Here is a 16,660-nt window from a genome sequence, read left to right as displayed (position 1 = left end):
ATATACACCACTGTAAATTTTTTTTTAAAAAAAAAAACTTTTTCTCCTCTCCTCGTGTGTGTGTTAAAAATATTTAGTATTCTCAACCAAAAAAAAAAAAAAAAATCATTCCATTAATTTATGTTAATAATCTAAAAATTAAGTGTCAGATATATTATGTCCATTAAGCTACATCACCCATATAATGTTAGATGCCATTGGATTACTAACGAGAATGGATTGTAGGAGCAATATAAAAATAGAATAAAATATAATGGGCTAAAATAGAAATTTTGAAACATAAAATGCTAGAATGAAAGAAAAAAAAAATATTAACTTTAAAATCCAAAAGTGCACTTTACACTCTGTTTATTCTGAAAAATTATCTATCATTTTTAGGTGTTTGTTTGTAAGTAAAATGTGGAATTAACTTGTAAAATTCTTTATAAAAACTTGTAAAATGTTTTATCTTTAAAAAATTGGTAAAACATTTTACAAAAATACACAAAGTGACTTCCTCTGCCCCTATCTAGTGCCTAGATCATTGGTTTGATGGGTTGGGTAGTCAGAGTCGACGACCTGAGATGTCTTTTTTACTAGAGACACAGCTTCAAAGATTCAGTTGCCGAAACCCTTGTTTTGGTTGTTGATTTCGGTCATGGACCTCTGTCACTAGCTACTTTGAAATTTTACTTGTTACTTCAAAAAAAAAAAAAAAAAAAAAAAAAAAAAAAAAAAAAAAAAAAAAAGAAAGAGGAGGAAGTGTTAGATATTTCATGCAAAATCGAGTAATAAAATTATCAACATAAATATTTGTACAATTGAAGTTCATACTACATGTCAAATCACCCCATCAATCTCCACTTAATTTTTGTAAACAAGGATGGATTAAGGTTTTTTGTTTTTGGTTTTTTTTTTTTTTTTTACTCCCCCTATATAATCCTTCATGTGTAGGGGTGACAAAATTAGACACAACCCGTGAACTCGACACGACACGACACGAAATTAGCAGGTTATGGGTTGAGGCTTAATAGGTTCATGTCATATTTGGGTTGACACGACGGACCCGTTTGATAAACAAGTTGGATTAGGTTTTAATCTATGGAAACCGTTTGACCCGTCTGACTTGTTTAATTAAATAAAATTTTACCAATATACCATTCGAACTCTAGGTATATAAACTTATTAGTTATTGTAGTTTATTTTCTTTGACATATTGTGATTGATTATTTATGATATTGAGATATGCTTTAGTTTTGAATGATTATTTGTAATACAGTTACTTATTAGTTCTGAATTTTATATTTAAAATATTTATTTGCTTTTTTTTCATAAATGTTTTTCTTCATTTTGATAAAATCAGATAAACAAGTCGATACGACTGATCCATTTAATAAATATGTCATGTTAGGGTTAATGAATCTTGACCAATTTAATAAACATGTCGAGTTAGTATTGACTCATATTATCAACCACCGGGCCTTTTACCCCAGGTGGTACTCGGTCTCCTAGTGACCTAACAGCTCAAGGGTTCTATCCCCTGCATAAACACTTACCCAAAAAAAAAAAAAAAAAAAAAAACCTATATTATCAGATACGTATGAATTGACACAATATAAACCTAACATGCTAGTACGAATTACCATCCCCACTACTCATGTGTAAATTAAAATGTGAACAAGTATGAAAATGCATTTGCCACGTGTTAAAACAAGAGGGTCTCTGTCGACGAGGATGGTGTCCATGAAAATTGAGAGAGCAAATAGTGGCATTACTGTCATTTCAGCTTGCCAATAAAGGGTCAAAGTTGTTGCAAAGATACGTGAACGGTAATAAATGCAGAAAGTTGATACTATCTCTTTCTCTCTCTAACTTTCTCTCTCAGCTTTTAATGTTTTCAAACTTTCACTTTTTAAATTTCGGTCACCGGAAAAGGAAAGGACTAAGTTTCACGCGTCACCTTTTTTCTCTATAATTATATCATATCTCATCTCTGCCTCTTTGTCTCTCCTCTCTCGTGCGATAAATTTCCTGTTTCTCGCGATAAAATGATTACCCACCTTGATCACTTTTTAGGATAATAATGATAATCGCCATTAGATTTTCGATTACTTGATAGGCAGGTTAAAACTAGCATTATTTTTTTTTGTCATTCTTTTTGAGTGTGAGTGAAGAGCAGGCTATTGCCAAAAAGTTTGATTTTGTTCAAATGTGAATCATTATTTCTAGTTTGGAGTTATTCACGTGGAATAAGTTTTTTAAAAACTCTTTTTTTTTTTTTTTTTTTCACAAAATATTGATATAATGAGTTGTAATTAATAGATAACATAATGGATTATTCTCGTAGAATTAGCACTTATCATTTATAAACCTGATATTTTTCTCAATTGATGTATCATGAAACTTCTCACTGTTTCCCATATCAAACATTGAAAAAAGAGAAACGAGTATTCTAGAAAATTACACCCAAAAAAAATATCAAACACAACAAAATCTAAAACTTTTCAAATAACATTTAATTAATCATCCCAATAATAAAATAGTAAATTTCATACAATCTTATATGTTCTATTGTGTATGATCAATTATACTTTAAAACCTCTCGTACAACGTTTTATTTTATTCGAAACGTCATATTTTTTGTTACTTCCTTTATTAAGAGTGTATGTATTTTTTTCCTACTTCTACTACTAGTGTTATTATTTATGAATATTACATAGAAATTACTCTCTTTTTTGTAGCAATTTTGGGACAAACCATAATATGATTCCACCCCTATTTATCACCCACTGATTTGAGGATTATCATAATTGTAACAATCAACCTTAGTTAACAAACCTCCAAGTTGTACTATTCAATTGATGTTGTTATTCCACAAAGGAACACACAATTTATGCTTTCAAAACAAGAATACTACGTGCACAAAATGATAAATTTACTATTGCATCGATTGCAAGATGATGCTTCCTTCCCTAATGGACAGTAACAAAGGAAGAGGTTAATAAAATTACTAACACACTCGTTCACACATCCAATTTTATAACTGGTTAATTTATGCAATTATAAGTAATTAACAAAAAATTGTGAGTCTATTTGGATTAAAAAAAAAATGTTCATTACTCATGCACGAGTTAGCAAATTGTGAAATTTGTAACGTGTCTCTAGAATTATGAGGAGAGATAATAAGAGCGGAGTTGGGAAGCAAAAGGCCGTGGAAAAGAGACAGAAGAAGTGTAAAAAGGTAGAAGCAGAGCACACAGTTGAAAGAGGACTCGAAAAACGCGTAAAAGGCAAGGGAAGAAAAGATAAAAAGGAGAGTTGAAGAGAGGGCGTGCGTAACCAAAAGGGAGTATGATGATGATGATTTTTGTATCTGTGAGAGACTCTCTGCTCCTTTCACAAAAAGTAGTGTGCTGTAATATAAAGTTAGGAATCCCAAAAAGTTGCACCTAAACAGAACATTTTTCATGCTATCATATGCTCCTTGCATTTTTATATTGACAATTGATAATCATTTGGGGTTTGGGCACTTCATTACTTTTTCTAATTTGGAGCCCCCCCTCTCCTTTTAAATTAATCATGATTATTGATGATGAAGCTGGCAATTTGGTTCCAAAACTTTGCCAAAAACCAACCGGGATGATATGTGATCAAGGTTTGAATTTTGTCCTCTTGCCTCCAAAAATATATAAAAATAAATCGTCCTTGTCATGCTGCAACCAATTTTTTGCTATTTTTTGGTAAAGAAAAAATGGTTTGAAGGGGAGACTAGTGTGACTTTTCTATATGGGGTGAACAGCCTGCAAGTGGGCATATAAGGAGGTATAAAGAGTTGCAACAAGCTGTTAGTAGGGGAACTCAAACCCATGCTCAGAGGTATGTTGGCTCAAGCCCTTATTACTAGGCCAACCAACATATTAGTCATTTAGATATTCAACCTTAGCTAGAATAGTAAATTAAGAAAATTAGCTTACTTAAGACAGCTCTTAAAATTAGATATTACTATACAATTACAAACACAAAATCCATAATATAGTTTTAAAAAATAAAAATAAAATAAAATTAGAAAAAAAAAACTAAAAAAGGGAAATGATAAGTTAACAATATGAACAATAATACTTTATGTTCATTCACTTAAAGGATATACTAATCACTTAAAGAATGTATTTAAGATTACTTATAATTAGATACATATAAAACATTCATAACAAAGTGTTTTTTTGTGTGTGTGTGTGGAGAACCCATTCATACCAAAGGCCATATATCACTGATATTTGTTTTTGAATTTCTATCAACTGTTGAAAAAATATTCATATTGGGGGGGGGGGGGTGTTTTTGTTTTGGTCATTGTATCTTTAAAAGTTTTGAACTGGTTCTTGAATTTTTCAATAACGTTTTCGTCATTGGCATCATCTCAATGGCGGAACTTGCTTTAAGTGGTTGACATAACGCTCACCTAATACCTTAAAAATGACGTGGCTACTAAAATGGCCTAAGGAGAGGTTCAAGGTTGGGCCAATATTTTAAAACACGAACCACTAAAAGAATTGGAAAAGGGAGGAGGTTAAAAGTTTAAGCCAAAAAGGTGTGGCTTGAGGTTGTTAGGGGGGGATGGGAGAGATTCATGAGTGTTGCCACCACCATCCTTGTGATTTCAATCGTTTTCAATGGGATTTGGCAACACAAATTAAAATAAGGAATGGTTCGGGGACTCAGATGCTTGATTTGTGGTTCAAATAATTATGTGCTTTAAATTGCCTTTTAACGATAATTTTAGATTTTGGTCATTGTATCTTTAAAAGTTTTGAACTGGTTCTTGAATTTTTCAATAACGTTTTGTTTTCGTCCTTGGCATCATCTCAATGGCGGAACTTGCTTTAAGTGGTTGACATAATGCTCACCTCATACCTTAAAGATGACGTGGCTAATAAAATGGCCTAAGGAGAGGTTCAAGGTTTGAACCAATATTTTAAAACATGAACCACTAAAAGAATTGGAAAAACGGGGAGGTTAAAAGTTTAAGCCAAAAAGGTGTGGCTTGAGGTTGTTAGGGGGGAGGGGAGAGATTCATGAGTGTTGCCACCACCATCCTTGTGATTTCAATAGTTTTCAATGGAATTTGGGAACACAAATTAAAATAAGGAATGGTTCAGAGACTTAGATGCTTGATTTGTGGTTCAAATAATTATGTGCTTTAAATTGCTTTTTAACGATAATTTTAGATTTTAAAAACCAAACTTGCGATCCATTTGATGATTAATCTAATTTGATCAATTAGTTCAATCCAATTTTTAAAGACATGATTTGAACTCATGGACCACTTTCCCTTTTTTTTCCCCTTGATAATTAGAGGAAGAGAATATTTGAACAATGAATGACTTTATTAAAAATAGGGTTTGGATGTCTTAAGGGTATTTATTAATAGAATATTTTAGAAAATTTTTTATTTTTCATACCACTTTTATGAAAAATATAAAAAATTGTAAGAATAATGTGTTTTTTTTTTAATAAAATTTTTAAAAAAACACTTTTAAAATTAATATCCTTATGAAATTCGTTATTTCTTAAAAATATTATGATACACCTTTTGAAATATAAGAGTGTTGAGATGGTCCACCTCCTTTAATACATTTTATTTTGTTTTCCTTTTAATGAACATGGTTTTCTGATTAGATGGGACGAGCCATTGATGATGAATAAAATTGAAAAGGTCGTAGTCAATTACTTAATCCCATCCTCAAAGCAGTTTGGTCCATGGACAAGTTGAACTACACTCCTTTATTGGGCGGTTGTCTCTTGTGATGGGTGGGATTGTACCATTGTCTAGGCATTTAATGAACACTGTTCTTTCAAATCTAATAAGAGCCAAGAAAAAAAATGAAAGAAAAAAAATCAACAAACAAGAGAAAAAGTTCCCTTTTACTTTGAAAAATTCTTTATACATAACTCGTTAATATGATGAGTTGTGATTGATGGAAGGGTGATGGTGGGTCCATGTGAGGACATCCTTCCACCAACTACTACTCACTACATGGACGAGTTGTGAGCAAAATTGTGGTTTTGGGTGTGGCACCACAATCACTCATTTATTTTCTTGGGAAGAAATTGTGATAGCAATTTGCAATGTCCTATGGTCTAGACTAGAAATAACACAATGAAAAAAGGAATTTACAATTTCTTTTGAAAAAATAAAGTCCCTAAAAAAAATATAATGAGAGAAAAAAGAAAAAAAAAGAAAGAAAGCATATTTATTCAATTTAACCTTTTAACCTAAAAGAAGATCATGATGGTCCTTTATTTTGAATTACAAAAAATCTAGAGTTATTGGTGGTTTTGGTTGAGCACACAAACTTGGAAAGTTTTCCAAATTAGAATCATTATTGCAAAAGTTTAAATGAACCGTGTTTGGCTCACTTTTTGTCATGAAACTTCCACATAAATTTCCTATCATTCATTTAAGAGGGAGCACATGCAAATTGCTGAGTACCCTGGTCTCTCAACTTGAATGAACTGTAGTCTATAGGGGTGTGAAACATTGAAACAAGTTATGGTACAAGAGTATACACAATGATCAACCATATTGTTATTGTTATTATTATAAATGGGATTTAAATGTTTCGAATTAGAGGTAATAATAATAATAATAAGTGATTAATTAATCTGGCTCAACAAAACCCAGGGGTGCCCAGATTCTATGGTGGTGTTAATGTGACAAAAATTGCACACGAAAACTAGATAGAGAAAGCGATAATTATAAAGTTAAAAAGTTGGAGAGATAGGGAGAGAGAAAGTGTGAAGTATGAAAAGGTGAAAGCCGTGCGATACCTTTGCAGTGCAGCGGTTGCGTGTGAAAAGCAGAAAATTGGTTGAAAGGCAAGAATTAAGAGATTAAAAAGATCATGAGTTTTCACTTTCTTCCCCACGCCAAATCCAAGCGCGTCACCTACATTACTTCCACTTGTAAGCTTTTGAGTTTATGTTTAAAGCGGACTAAAATATGCTTATATTAGTTAAAAAAAAAATAGAAGTGAGGTTTTAAAATATTGTAATACATAAGTAAAAAAAAAAATTAAAAACTAAACAATTTTTTTTATTAAGACGAGAGATTTAATAAGCCAAATGTTTTAGTTGAAACTCACTTTTAAAGACTTGAACTCGATCCTTTATTTTTACAATGCATAAATATTTATATTTGCAGAATGATTATCTTACTAAAAATATGCTGTAGTAATTCTAAGAAGTTAATATTTAAATAATTTTTTTATAATGGAGTGAAGTAAAAGTATGGCAACACACGTATGGTAAGCGCGTGATCATGTGTTACCCTACCCTTCTTCACAAAAAGTGTGAAATAGAACTACTAATGCAAAATAAATGAGAGTGGAGAATAATAAAGGCAGTCAATCCATAGTCCAAAGAGAGAAAAAATGTACCGTAGTAAGTAATATCCACTCTTTGAATCTCTCTCTATCCTCTCTTCTTTACATTATCTCTAACACACATGGAGACAAGGGAAATTACCAAAAAAATTAAAATTAAAATTAAAATTAAAAAAAAAGTGAAAAGTAATAAAAGAAAAAAACGACACAAAAAGGAGAGCAGATTGCTCTCTCTGCCCAGAAAGCATTTTCCAGAAATCCTCGCAAACTGATAGTACGTCCAACAACACTCTATTTTCCATAAATTCTCTTTTCCTCTCTCTCTCTCTCTCTCTTCAATAAATAAATTAAAAAAAGTACTAAAACAATTTCATTTTTTTCCCACCTATGGTCCCATCGCTCTGTACCATAACTAATTTTTACTTTTACATAGTGTTTTTTTTTTTTTTTGCACTCTTTGTAACTGTTATGTTAATAGGAGAAGTGGTATTTTTGACAAAGACTTGTCCAATATTATTATTAATTAATATATTTTTTTTTCTTTTTCACCACCCTCTATTTTTTTCCTTCATCATTTCATTTGATGTAGGGTATTTTGTCTTTTGATAGCGCCTTGCTTATTTTGATTTTCAGATGGATAGATAGAGAGATAGAGAAAGTGTTATAGGCAAAAAGAGAGAAAGTAAAGAGAGAAAAGAAAGAGAAAGCTGTTCTTGTGTGAAGGAGGGGATCTGATGTTTCCTTTTCGCGTTGAATTTCACTCTTGCACTATCCTTTTTTTTTGAGAGAGAGAGAGAGAGAGAGAGAGAGCGCAAAAGCAAAGCAAAAATATAGAGAGCTACATAGATTGCATAGCAATAGCTATAGCTGCATAGCATAGATAAATAGATTCCTATAAGGAAAAAAAGCTTTCTAAAGCTAAAAAGGCTTTTTTAGCTTTTGAGAAAGAAAAAAAAAAAAAAACCTGAAAATCACGAATTTGTCCATTTTGTACCAACCCAAGTTCACACCCTGTTTGTTTTGGTTGTGTTGTGAATATAACATTAGTTTTTTCATTCCAGAAATTTTTAAGTTTGGAGAAAGAAGAAGAAGAAGAAGAAAAATAACTGTATTTTTGTTAGTTAAAAGGGTAGTTGGAAATGAGAGCAGGATTGAGTACGATCCAGCAAACCCTTACGGCGGAGGCGGCGAGCGTGTTGAACCACTCGATCGCGGAGGCGGGTAGGCGGAACCACGGCCAAACGACGCCGCTACATGTGGCGGCGACGCTCTTGGCCTCTCCCTCCGGCTACCTCCGCCAAGCTTGTATCAAGTCCCATCCCAATTCTTCGCACCCGCTCCAGTGTCGAGCTCTCGAGCTCTGCTTCAGCGTCGCGCTCGAGCGCCTCCCCACGGCTCAGAACCTCAGCCCCGGTATCGAGCCACCAATCTCGAATGCTCTTATGGCGGCGCTGAAGCGAGCGCAGGCGCATCAGCGGCGTGGCTGCCCCGAGCAGCAGCAGCAGCCGCTTCTCGCGGTGAAAGTCGAGCTCGAGCAGCTGATTATATCGATTCTCGACGACCCGAGTGTGAGTCGAGTTATGCGAGAAGCTAGCTTTTCGAGCCCGGCCGTTAAGGCCACAATTGAACAGTCTCTGAATTCGCCTTCGCCTTCGGCTTCCTCGATTCCGAACTCGGGTCCTATTGGATTGGGATTTAGAGGTGGACCCACTGCACCAAATAGGAATCTGTACTTGAATCCACGGTTGCAGCAGCAGGGGAGTGCAGCCCAATTGGGACATCAGAGAGGTGAGGAGGTGAAACGAATTGCTGATATTTTGCTGAGGAGCAAGAAGAGGAACCCGGTATTGGTCGGCGAGTCGGAGCCGGAGGCGGTGGTTAAAGAGCTACTGAGGAGGATTGAGAATAAGGAATTGGGTGATGGGGCATTGAAAAATGCTCAGGTGATCCATTGGGACAGGGAGTTTTCTTCGGATAGAGCGCAAATAGCTGCTAAAGTTAAAGAATTGGGCGACTTGGTTGACACCCGGATTGCGAATTCGGGTTCTGGTGGTGGTGTTATTGTTAATTTGGGCGATTTGAAATGGATGGTTGAGCAACCGGTGAGTTTCGGGGTGGCGGGGGCGGGGGCAGGGCCTGGTTCGGGGCTGCAGCAGCAGCAGCAACAGGTTGTTTCGGAGGTGGGGCGTGCGGCGGTGGCGGAGATGGGGAAGCTATTGGGGAGGTTTGGAGAAGGGAGTGGGGGGCGGGTTTGGTTGATTGGGACTGCCACTTGTGAGACTTATTTGAGGTGCCAGGTTTATCATCCTTCTATGGAAAATGATTGGGATCTTCAGGCAGTGCCAATTGCTCCTAGAGCGATTCCGGGAGGAATGTTTCCAAGGTATCTTTGGTGGTGGTGTTCTTTTGATTTGATTATAATTGAATCATTTTTTTTTGCTTGCTTGCCATTTATTTGATTGTTGGGTTTTTAGTTCTATTTTCAAGGATTTTGATTGTATTATTGTTTGTCGTCTAGTTTTGTTTGTAAATTTTGGTTTAAGGATGACTTGTTTGATTGAATTAGTAAGTTTCACATGCCATAACACCCTCTTATCTGCTACTGTGGTGTTGAAATTTGCTGTTTATAGAATCCATTATTCTTTTAAAAGTTAGTAATGATCTAAAATTTATATACTATATATCAGCCTAGCTATTTGCTTGATTTGGAGATATAGATGGATTTTTTTCTTTTTTCTTTTTTCTTTTCTTGGGGGGGTTCTGAAATTGCACCTCCAATAACTGAGGAAATCCCACAAATTTTACATGAGTTCATACAGCACAAGCATAGTTTTTGTTCGAATTAACAATATTTAGGGCTTCATGATGTTTTGCTTTTGAATGTGCTTCACTTGGGCTTCAAACGTGTGGTTACTCCTTTCCTAATTTGTTACTGTCTATTTACATGTATTATTCTTGACAATTAGGCTTGGCACCAATGGGATTCTCAGCAGCTCCGTTGAGTCTCTGTCTCCATTGAAGGGCTTTACAGCTGGAGCAACCGCACCAAGACGTCTCTCTGAGAATTTGGATCCTGCTCGAAGAACAAGTTGTTGCCCACAATGCATGCAGAATTACGAACAAGAGCTAGCAAAAATTTTACCCAAGGAGTTTGAGAAATCATCTTCTGAAGTTAAATCAGAAGCAGCTCGACCTCAACTGCCACAGTGGTTGCAAAATGCTAAAGCCCATGATGACGATGCCAAAACAACGGATCAGACTCAGGTAAATTTAGATCAAATTGATTCACAAACTCAAATAGCATGATTCTTCTTTTCTATTTACTAATGGGTGATTATAGAACTTCTATATAAATGAATCAAATCTTCATTTGTATCTTTATAGCCCAAGGACCAAGAACTGATTTCAAAGCAGAGGAGTCAAGATTTACTGAAGAAATGGATTGATACATGCTTTCGTCTTCATCCTAGTTTTCATCATCCCAATCTCAATTCTGAGAGAATTGCTCCTGTACCTCTCTCGATAGCAGGCTTGTACAATCCAAATGTTATTGCTCGCCGATCTTTCCAACCCAAATTACAAATGAACAGACTTCTTGGGGAAACCCTGCAGCCGAACACTAATCAAGTGCCCACTCAACCCTCTGAGAGGGCAGTTTCCCCACCAGACAGCCCTGTAAGGACAGACCTGATTCTTGGGCGACCGAAGGTCAGTGATACCAGCCCTGTCCATAAAGAGCGCATCAAAGACTTTTTGGGCTGCATGTCTTCTGAACCACAGAACAACTTGCATGAAAAGCAGAGCAATAAACTGCTTAGCACATTAGATGCTGACTCATTCAAGAAGCTCGTCAAGGGTCTAATGGAGAAGGTATGGTGGCAGCAGGATGCAGCATCGGCTTTAGCTACGAGTGTGACCCAGTGCAAAGTGGGCAATGGAAAACAACGTGGTGCTGCATCAAGAGGTGACATGTGGATATTATTTATGGGTCCCGACAGGGTTGGCAAGAAGAAGATGGCTTCAGCTCTTTCAGAACTGGTATCCGAGTCCAATCCAATAATGATTTGTCTTGGTTCTCGACGCGATGATGGGGAATCAGACTTGAGTTTCCGTGGTAAAACAGCTCTGGATAGAATTGCAGAGGCAGTTAGGAGGAACCCCTTTTCAGTAATCATGCTCGAGGACATTGATGAAGCAGATACACTAATCCGAGGGAGCATCAAACGGGCAATGGAAAGAGGACGGCTTGCTGATTCTCATGGACGGGAAATCAGTCTTGGAAATGTCATCTTCATTCTTACTGCTAATTGGCTGCCAGATAATCTCAAATACTTATCCAATGGAATTTCACTTGATGAAGATAAGCTTGCCAGTTTAGCAAGAGGAGGTTGGCATCTAAGATTATCCCTTTGTGAGAGGACTGCAAAACGAAGAGCCCATTGGCTACACGACGAAGACAGACCAACTAAGCCTAGTAAGAAGGACACAAGTTCAGCTTTAGCATTCGATCTAAATGAAGCTGCTAATGCAGAGGATGAAAGGGCAGATAATTCACACAATTCAAGTGATCTCACAATTGATCACGAATATGAGCATGGCCTCAATAGCAATACGAATACAAGAATACCCACGACCTCAGCAGCACCTCGTGAACTCCTTGAGGCTGTCAATGACACAATTGTCTTTAAGCCAGTGAACTTAAGCCCCATCCGCCGCAACATCACAAGTTCTGTCAATAAAAAATTCACCACCATCATAGGCGATGGAATTTCAATTGAAGTACAAGATGAGGCACTGGAAAAGATTACAAGTGGGGTATGGCTAGGAAGAACAAGTTTAGAAGAATGGACAGAGAAAGCATTAGCTCCAAGTTTTCACCAGCTTAAGGCATGCCTTCCCAACAATAGCCTTAATGATTCATCAATGGTTGTTAGGCTTGAAATTGACACCGAATCAGATAGCCGGAGCTTTGGGGATTCAGATTATCTTCCTAGTAGTGTCAAGGTGGTGGCTAAGGGGTTGTGAATAATGTGGCTTGTGAGGCAAGGTAGTTTGCCACTTTTGTATTGGATACAGAGATGTAAATATACTGCAATATTTGGCGGGGGAGTAAACGGTTGAAAGTTTAAAAGGGCTAAAGAGAAAAGCCGTTAGAAGTTTAGAAGAGGGTATCGTTGATGATAGATTTGACGGGGCCTTTTTAACTACAAGACAGACAATATTGTGGCTTCTTTATTATTTAATTTCTTTATGTTTTTCTTCTTCACATATATATTATATTAAAAGAATTATAGTATTTTTATTATTATATTCATAATTAATTACATAGATGATGATTAATAAGATGAGGCATTCCTCTTTTTTTCTTTTTTCTTTTTCATTATATATATCTCGCGTCTAATATTTAACTAAAAGATAAGGTGATACTAATAGGCATTCTTGTCTTTGTATGTATATGTATCACTATATTTTCCCTTCTTCTTTTTTTAAATAATACTACATACATATCAGATCCCCCAACAAATTAAAGTGTCTACCATTTATAATCAACTACTTCAATAGGTTATAAAGTTAGGTATGTGTATGTGTTAGTAGAAAGTGTCTACTATACATAATCGAATTTTTCAATATATTGAATAATTCGATATGTTATTAGATTTTTCTAGAAAGAGAGAGAGGAGATGACATGGCGTATCTGCGTATTCACATAAAATGTGTTGTGTGAGTACGTGCCAATATTTTATTTAAGGTGATAGCTTGACATGGTTTTCAAATGACTCGAATTCTTAGAAGATGGTGAAAAGATCAACCGTTGCAAATTGATTTTGGAGCTGATTCGGTCATAAAGACGTAGATGGTGATGCCAAGTGGTATAAGTGTCATAAATCTAGAGGAGGTTGAGTTTGGAAACAAGCCAAACAAGGTGATGGGAATCGGTGTTCAGCTAGATCTTGAGATTTCTAAGAGGCAAACACACTTCTCATTTGTTGTTCAAAGTTTTAAAGAATTAAGGGCAGCACTTTTTCTTTTTTTCCTCCACAATATAAGTTATATCTTTTTTATTTGTTTTTCTAGTCCAATGATTGGTTCACATTCTCTTTTACTCTACAGAAGTCTCAAGTCAATAAAAGCGGAATTCGGTCTTAATTAATGAATTGGGTTACCTCCTATTTTCTTCTCTTGATTAAGAGTACTTCATAATTTGACCTAATCCATTGTCTCTTTTTGTCAAATTTTGAGATAAAATAATCATTTAGCAGTTGTTAATTATTGTGTTAAAAAAAAAAAATTTGAGCTTTGGATTCTTAAGATCAATAATGAGATTAAAGTTGTATCTATTTATATTTAAATATGATAGTAGTAATAGATTCCGTCTAATTCAATTAATAAAATATCTGATAATTAAATAAAAAATTTAAAATTTAATTTTTACTTACACCAAAAAAAAAAAAAAATATATCACCAAAACACCAGATCAAAATTTTATTTTTCTTCAAGTTTTTACTATTAAGATAAGATTGATTGGGATATCACATAGACGTAACTTGTTGAAGTACTTATCAAAAAAAAAAACTTGTTGAAGTAAATTAAGTGAACAAAAGGGAGTAAAAACTGACAAGGCAACGCACGAGTGATTGTGAATGCCATTGATCTCAACAACAAGTTGCGTTATGCTCATGCTTTTCAGTATTTTCAGCACGTAGCGTCTTGTTGATTTGATTGAAGTGAAGTTGTGTTCCTTTCCTTCAAGGGTGTAGTAAAAAAAAAAAAAAAAAAAAACCTCTGCAGAAAATGAGTACAAGCATCTGAAGCTAGAGATAGGATAAGAAAACAAAAGATAAAAATGATTCCTATCTTATTATATTATCTAATAATAGTACTACTCACAACCACGTGGCCCATGTCTCGAGAAGAAAGAACATCATGAGGAGAGTGAGAGTGAGAGAGAATTTGGAAGCACACACAGGTCCCAAGGGAAGTAGTTTTATAGAGAGTATATTGTATTTGACACTTTTTATTTTTGGACTCTGCCATTCCAATTAAAGATCGGTTGAATTAAAGATCGGTTGAATGGCATCTATTGACTTTGAAAGCTAGTGTTGGCATTTGGCAACCCTCCACTCTATGTGTCCTGTCTCCCCCCACTTTCAACAATTACATGTCAATATGTAAGGGAAATTACTTTTATCTACCACCTTTGTAATTTAGATATTTAATAGAACATTCAAATTTTTACTAAACTCTTTTATTTTTCATTAAAATTAATAAAAATTATATTGATGAGGGACATTACTTAATTAGTCTTTTTTTTTTTTTTTTTTTTTTTGGGAAACACTGCAACTAGGAATGTTCATTTGTTGACTTGAAATTGGGTTAAGTAGATTGACTTTTGTAGTTGCGAACCAATTCTGGCTTGACTATTGTTTTTCCAAAACTAACATTCAGGGTTCAAATGTCGACTGTGGATTTTGAAAAATTGAGCAATCAATGATTGATCTCTGTTCTTGATCCTTAATTCTTAGCTGATGTCATCGTGCTTCAAGCGAACGTAGTCATTCTAGTTGTTATTTGACTGCACTGGCTAAGCTGCATCGCACCAAGCACATAAAATTGTCCCTTTGCTGTTGGCCAACCACCATTCCATGGCGTGGCTTGGTGGAGGGTTTTAAGAAACCATAAGAAGTGGTGAAACGTAAAATCATCTGCTAACAACAGCCACATCACACTATGAACACTCCTAACTACAAATGCACCACAATCAAGGAGAAAGTAAAAATAACTCTTAATTTGCTCAATTCACCTTAATCCAATCATTATCCATTATTATTCTTTAGTAAATAAGTCATCAATTTTCATAAACTTTCTTATTAATTCATCACTAAACACTAATCATTAGTATCAAAATGTAAAATTGTGATTAAATTCAACCATTTGTATTACAACTTTCAAATATTTTCCTAATTATACAGTAAAAAACTAAGTCATCGTAATTTGAGTTTTACTCATTTGATAAAACTTTAGTAAAATTAATTAAGTTTGTATTTTAGGTTATTCTTTAATTGAATTCAATCATGTGATTATATTGACCAACAAATCACATGGTTGAGTTTAATTATCCTTGAAAATATTAATACAGGTTTTGCTATATTAAAAGTTGATAAGTTGAAATATAAGATTAGATCGAACCTATTCATAGATAAGAGGATAAATCAATGCCTGATTATTTTATCATAAAAGAAGGATATTTGATTCTGCTCCTTTACGAGCAAGATTGTTATTTTAATAGAACAATCGCATGCACAACAAAAATCGTCGTTATTCATCTAAAAGACAAAATAATGGTTTGAACTTGGATGGTTTCAGCCATTCAATTTCGAGAAAGGTACGTAAAAGTAATCGAGATTAGAGAATGCTTCACACAAACGAAGCAGACCAACAACAACAAGTGCCATGATATATAGGTTTGACTTCACATTCAAACCGACTAAAAGCTTATCAGAATAAAAAAATACACCTTGCATTCCCATAGCCAGATGGCATAAAATGGTTTCACCAGGACCACACCACCAAAAGACAATGAATCTCTTTTATTTACTTGCTCCATGCCTCCATGACTAGTACCTCTCTTAAAATATACATATACAAGATCTTTATTATTGTTAAGAAAAGAAAGAAAGATAAAACTATTACAAATTTTATTATATAAAACTTATAAATTGAGGGGTCGATAATTGTGGTTGGTGAGTTTTAATCCTCTCATTAACAAATGTTTAAATTGTTTTATTATGATTTATGACATAACAGTTTATAAGCACAATATAGTAAAAATTATAATACTCGTAGGCCCGTAACAGTGTAGCATAGCTGTTATTAGTAGTACTGCGTTTTTATTCTTTCAAAGATAAAATATTACCACCTTTTCTCAATCTTCTCTCTCTCTATCATGTTGTTGCATGCCGTGCTCTCCAAGGCCAAGCCGTCCACCCCTCAAATTTCAACGCGGCATCATTAATGCGTTACTTTCTATAGAAGGACATTTGGTTTGGCTTTTGAACGTGGACAATTGACAAAGAAAGTGAAGGAAAGGACACAAAAAAAAGAAAGTTATGATGCTTCGAGGGCTTATCTAGTTCACATTAAAAAATGTAAGGCTCATTGACTCTCTCACTTAAGTTTCACGCCTGCATGTGTGTTCTCATTTAAGTTGTCTTGATTTTTTCAACACTCTTGTTTTATTTATTATGACTTCACAATATTGTTCCAACTATATTGTGTCTATTTTCCAATTTTTGTTACTACAC

The 16,660-nt window shown here is 34.7% G+C and overlaps 1 protein-coding gene across 1 annotated transcript; it reads left to right on the top strand.

Moving 5' to 3' along the window:
- The first annotated feature begins 7,886 nt into the window (after window positions 1-7,886).
- Window positions 7,887-12,626, top strand: LOC115977357 (protein SUPPRESSOR OF MAX2 1). The gene is made up of 3 exons (XM_031099179.1): window positions 7,887-9,741; window positions 10,325-10,622; window positions 10,743-12,626. The coding sequence occupies exons 1-3, from the start codon at window positions 8,498-8,500 to the stop codon at window positions 12,381-12,383; spliced, it is 3,183 nt and encodes a 1,060-aa protein (XP_030955039.1). The 5' UTR covers window positions 7,887-8,497; the 3' UTR covers window positions 12,384-12,626.
- The last annotated feature ends 4,034 nt before the right edge of the window (window positions 12,627-16,660 follow it).

The sequence above is a fragment of the Quercus lobata genome, chromosome 2 (assembly GCF_001633185.2).
Source record: "Quercus lobata isolate SW786 chromosome 2, ValleyOak3.0 Primary Assembly, whole genome shotgun sequence".
NCBI classification, from domain to species: Eukaryota; Viridiplantae; Streptophyta; class Magnoliopsida; order Fagales; family Fagaceae; genus Quercus; species Quercus lobata.
The sequence above is the reverse complement of the archived record's forward strand: the minus strand, read 5'-3'. Positions and strand labels throughout refer to the sequence as shown.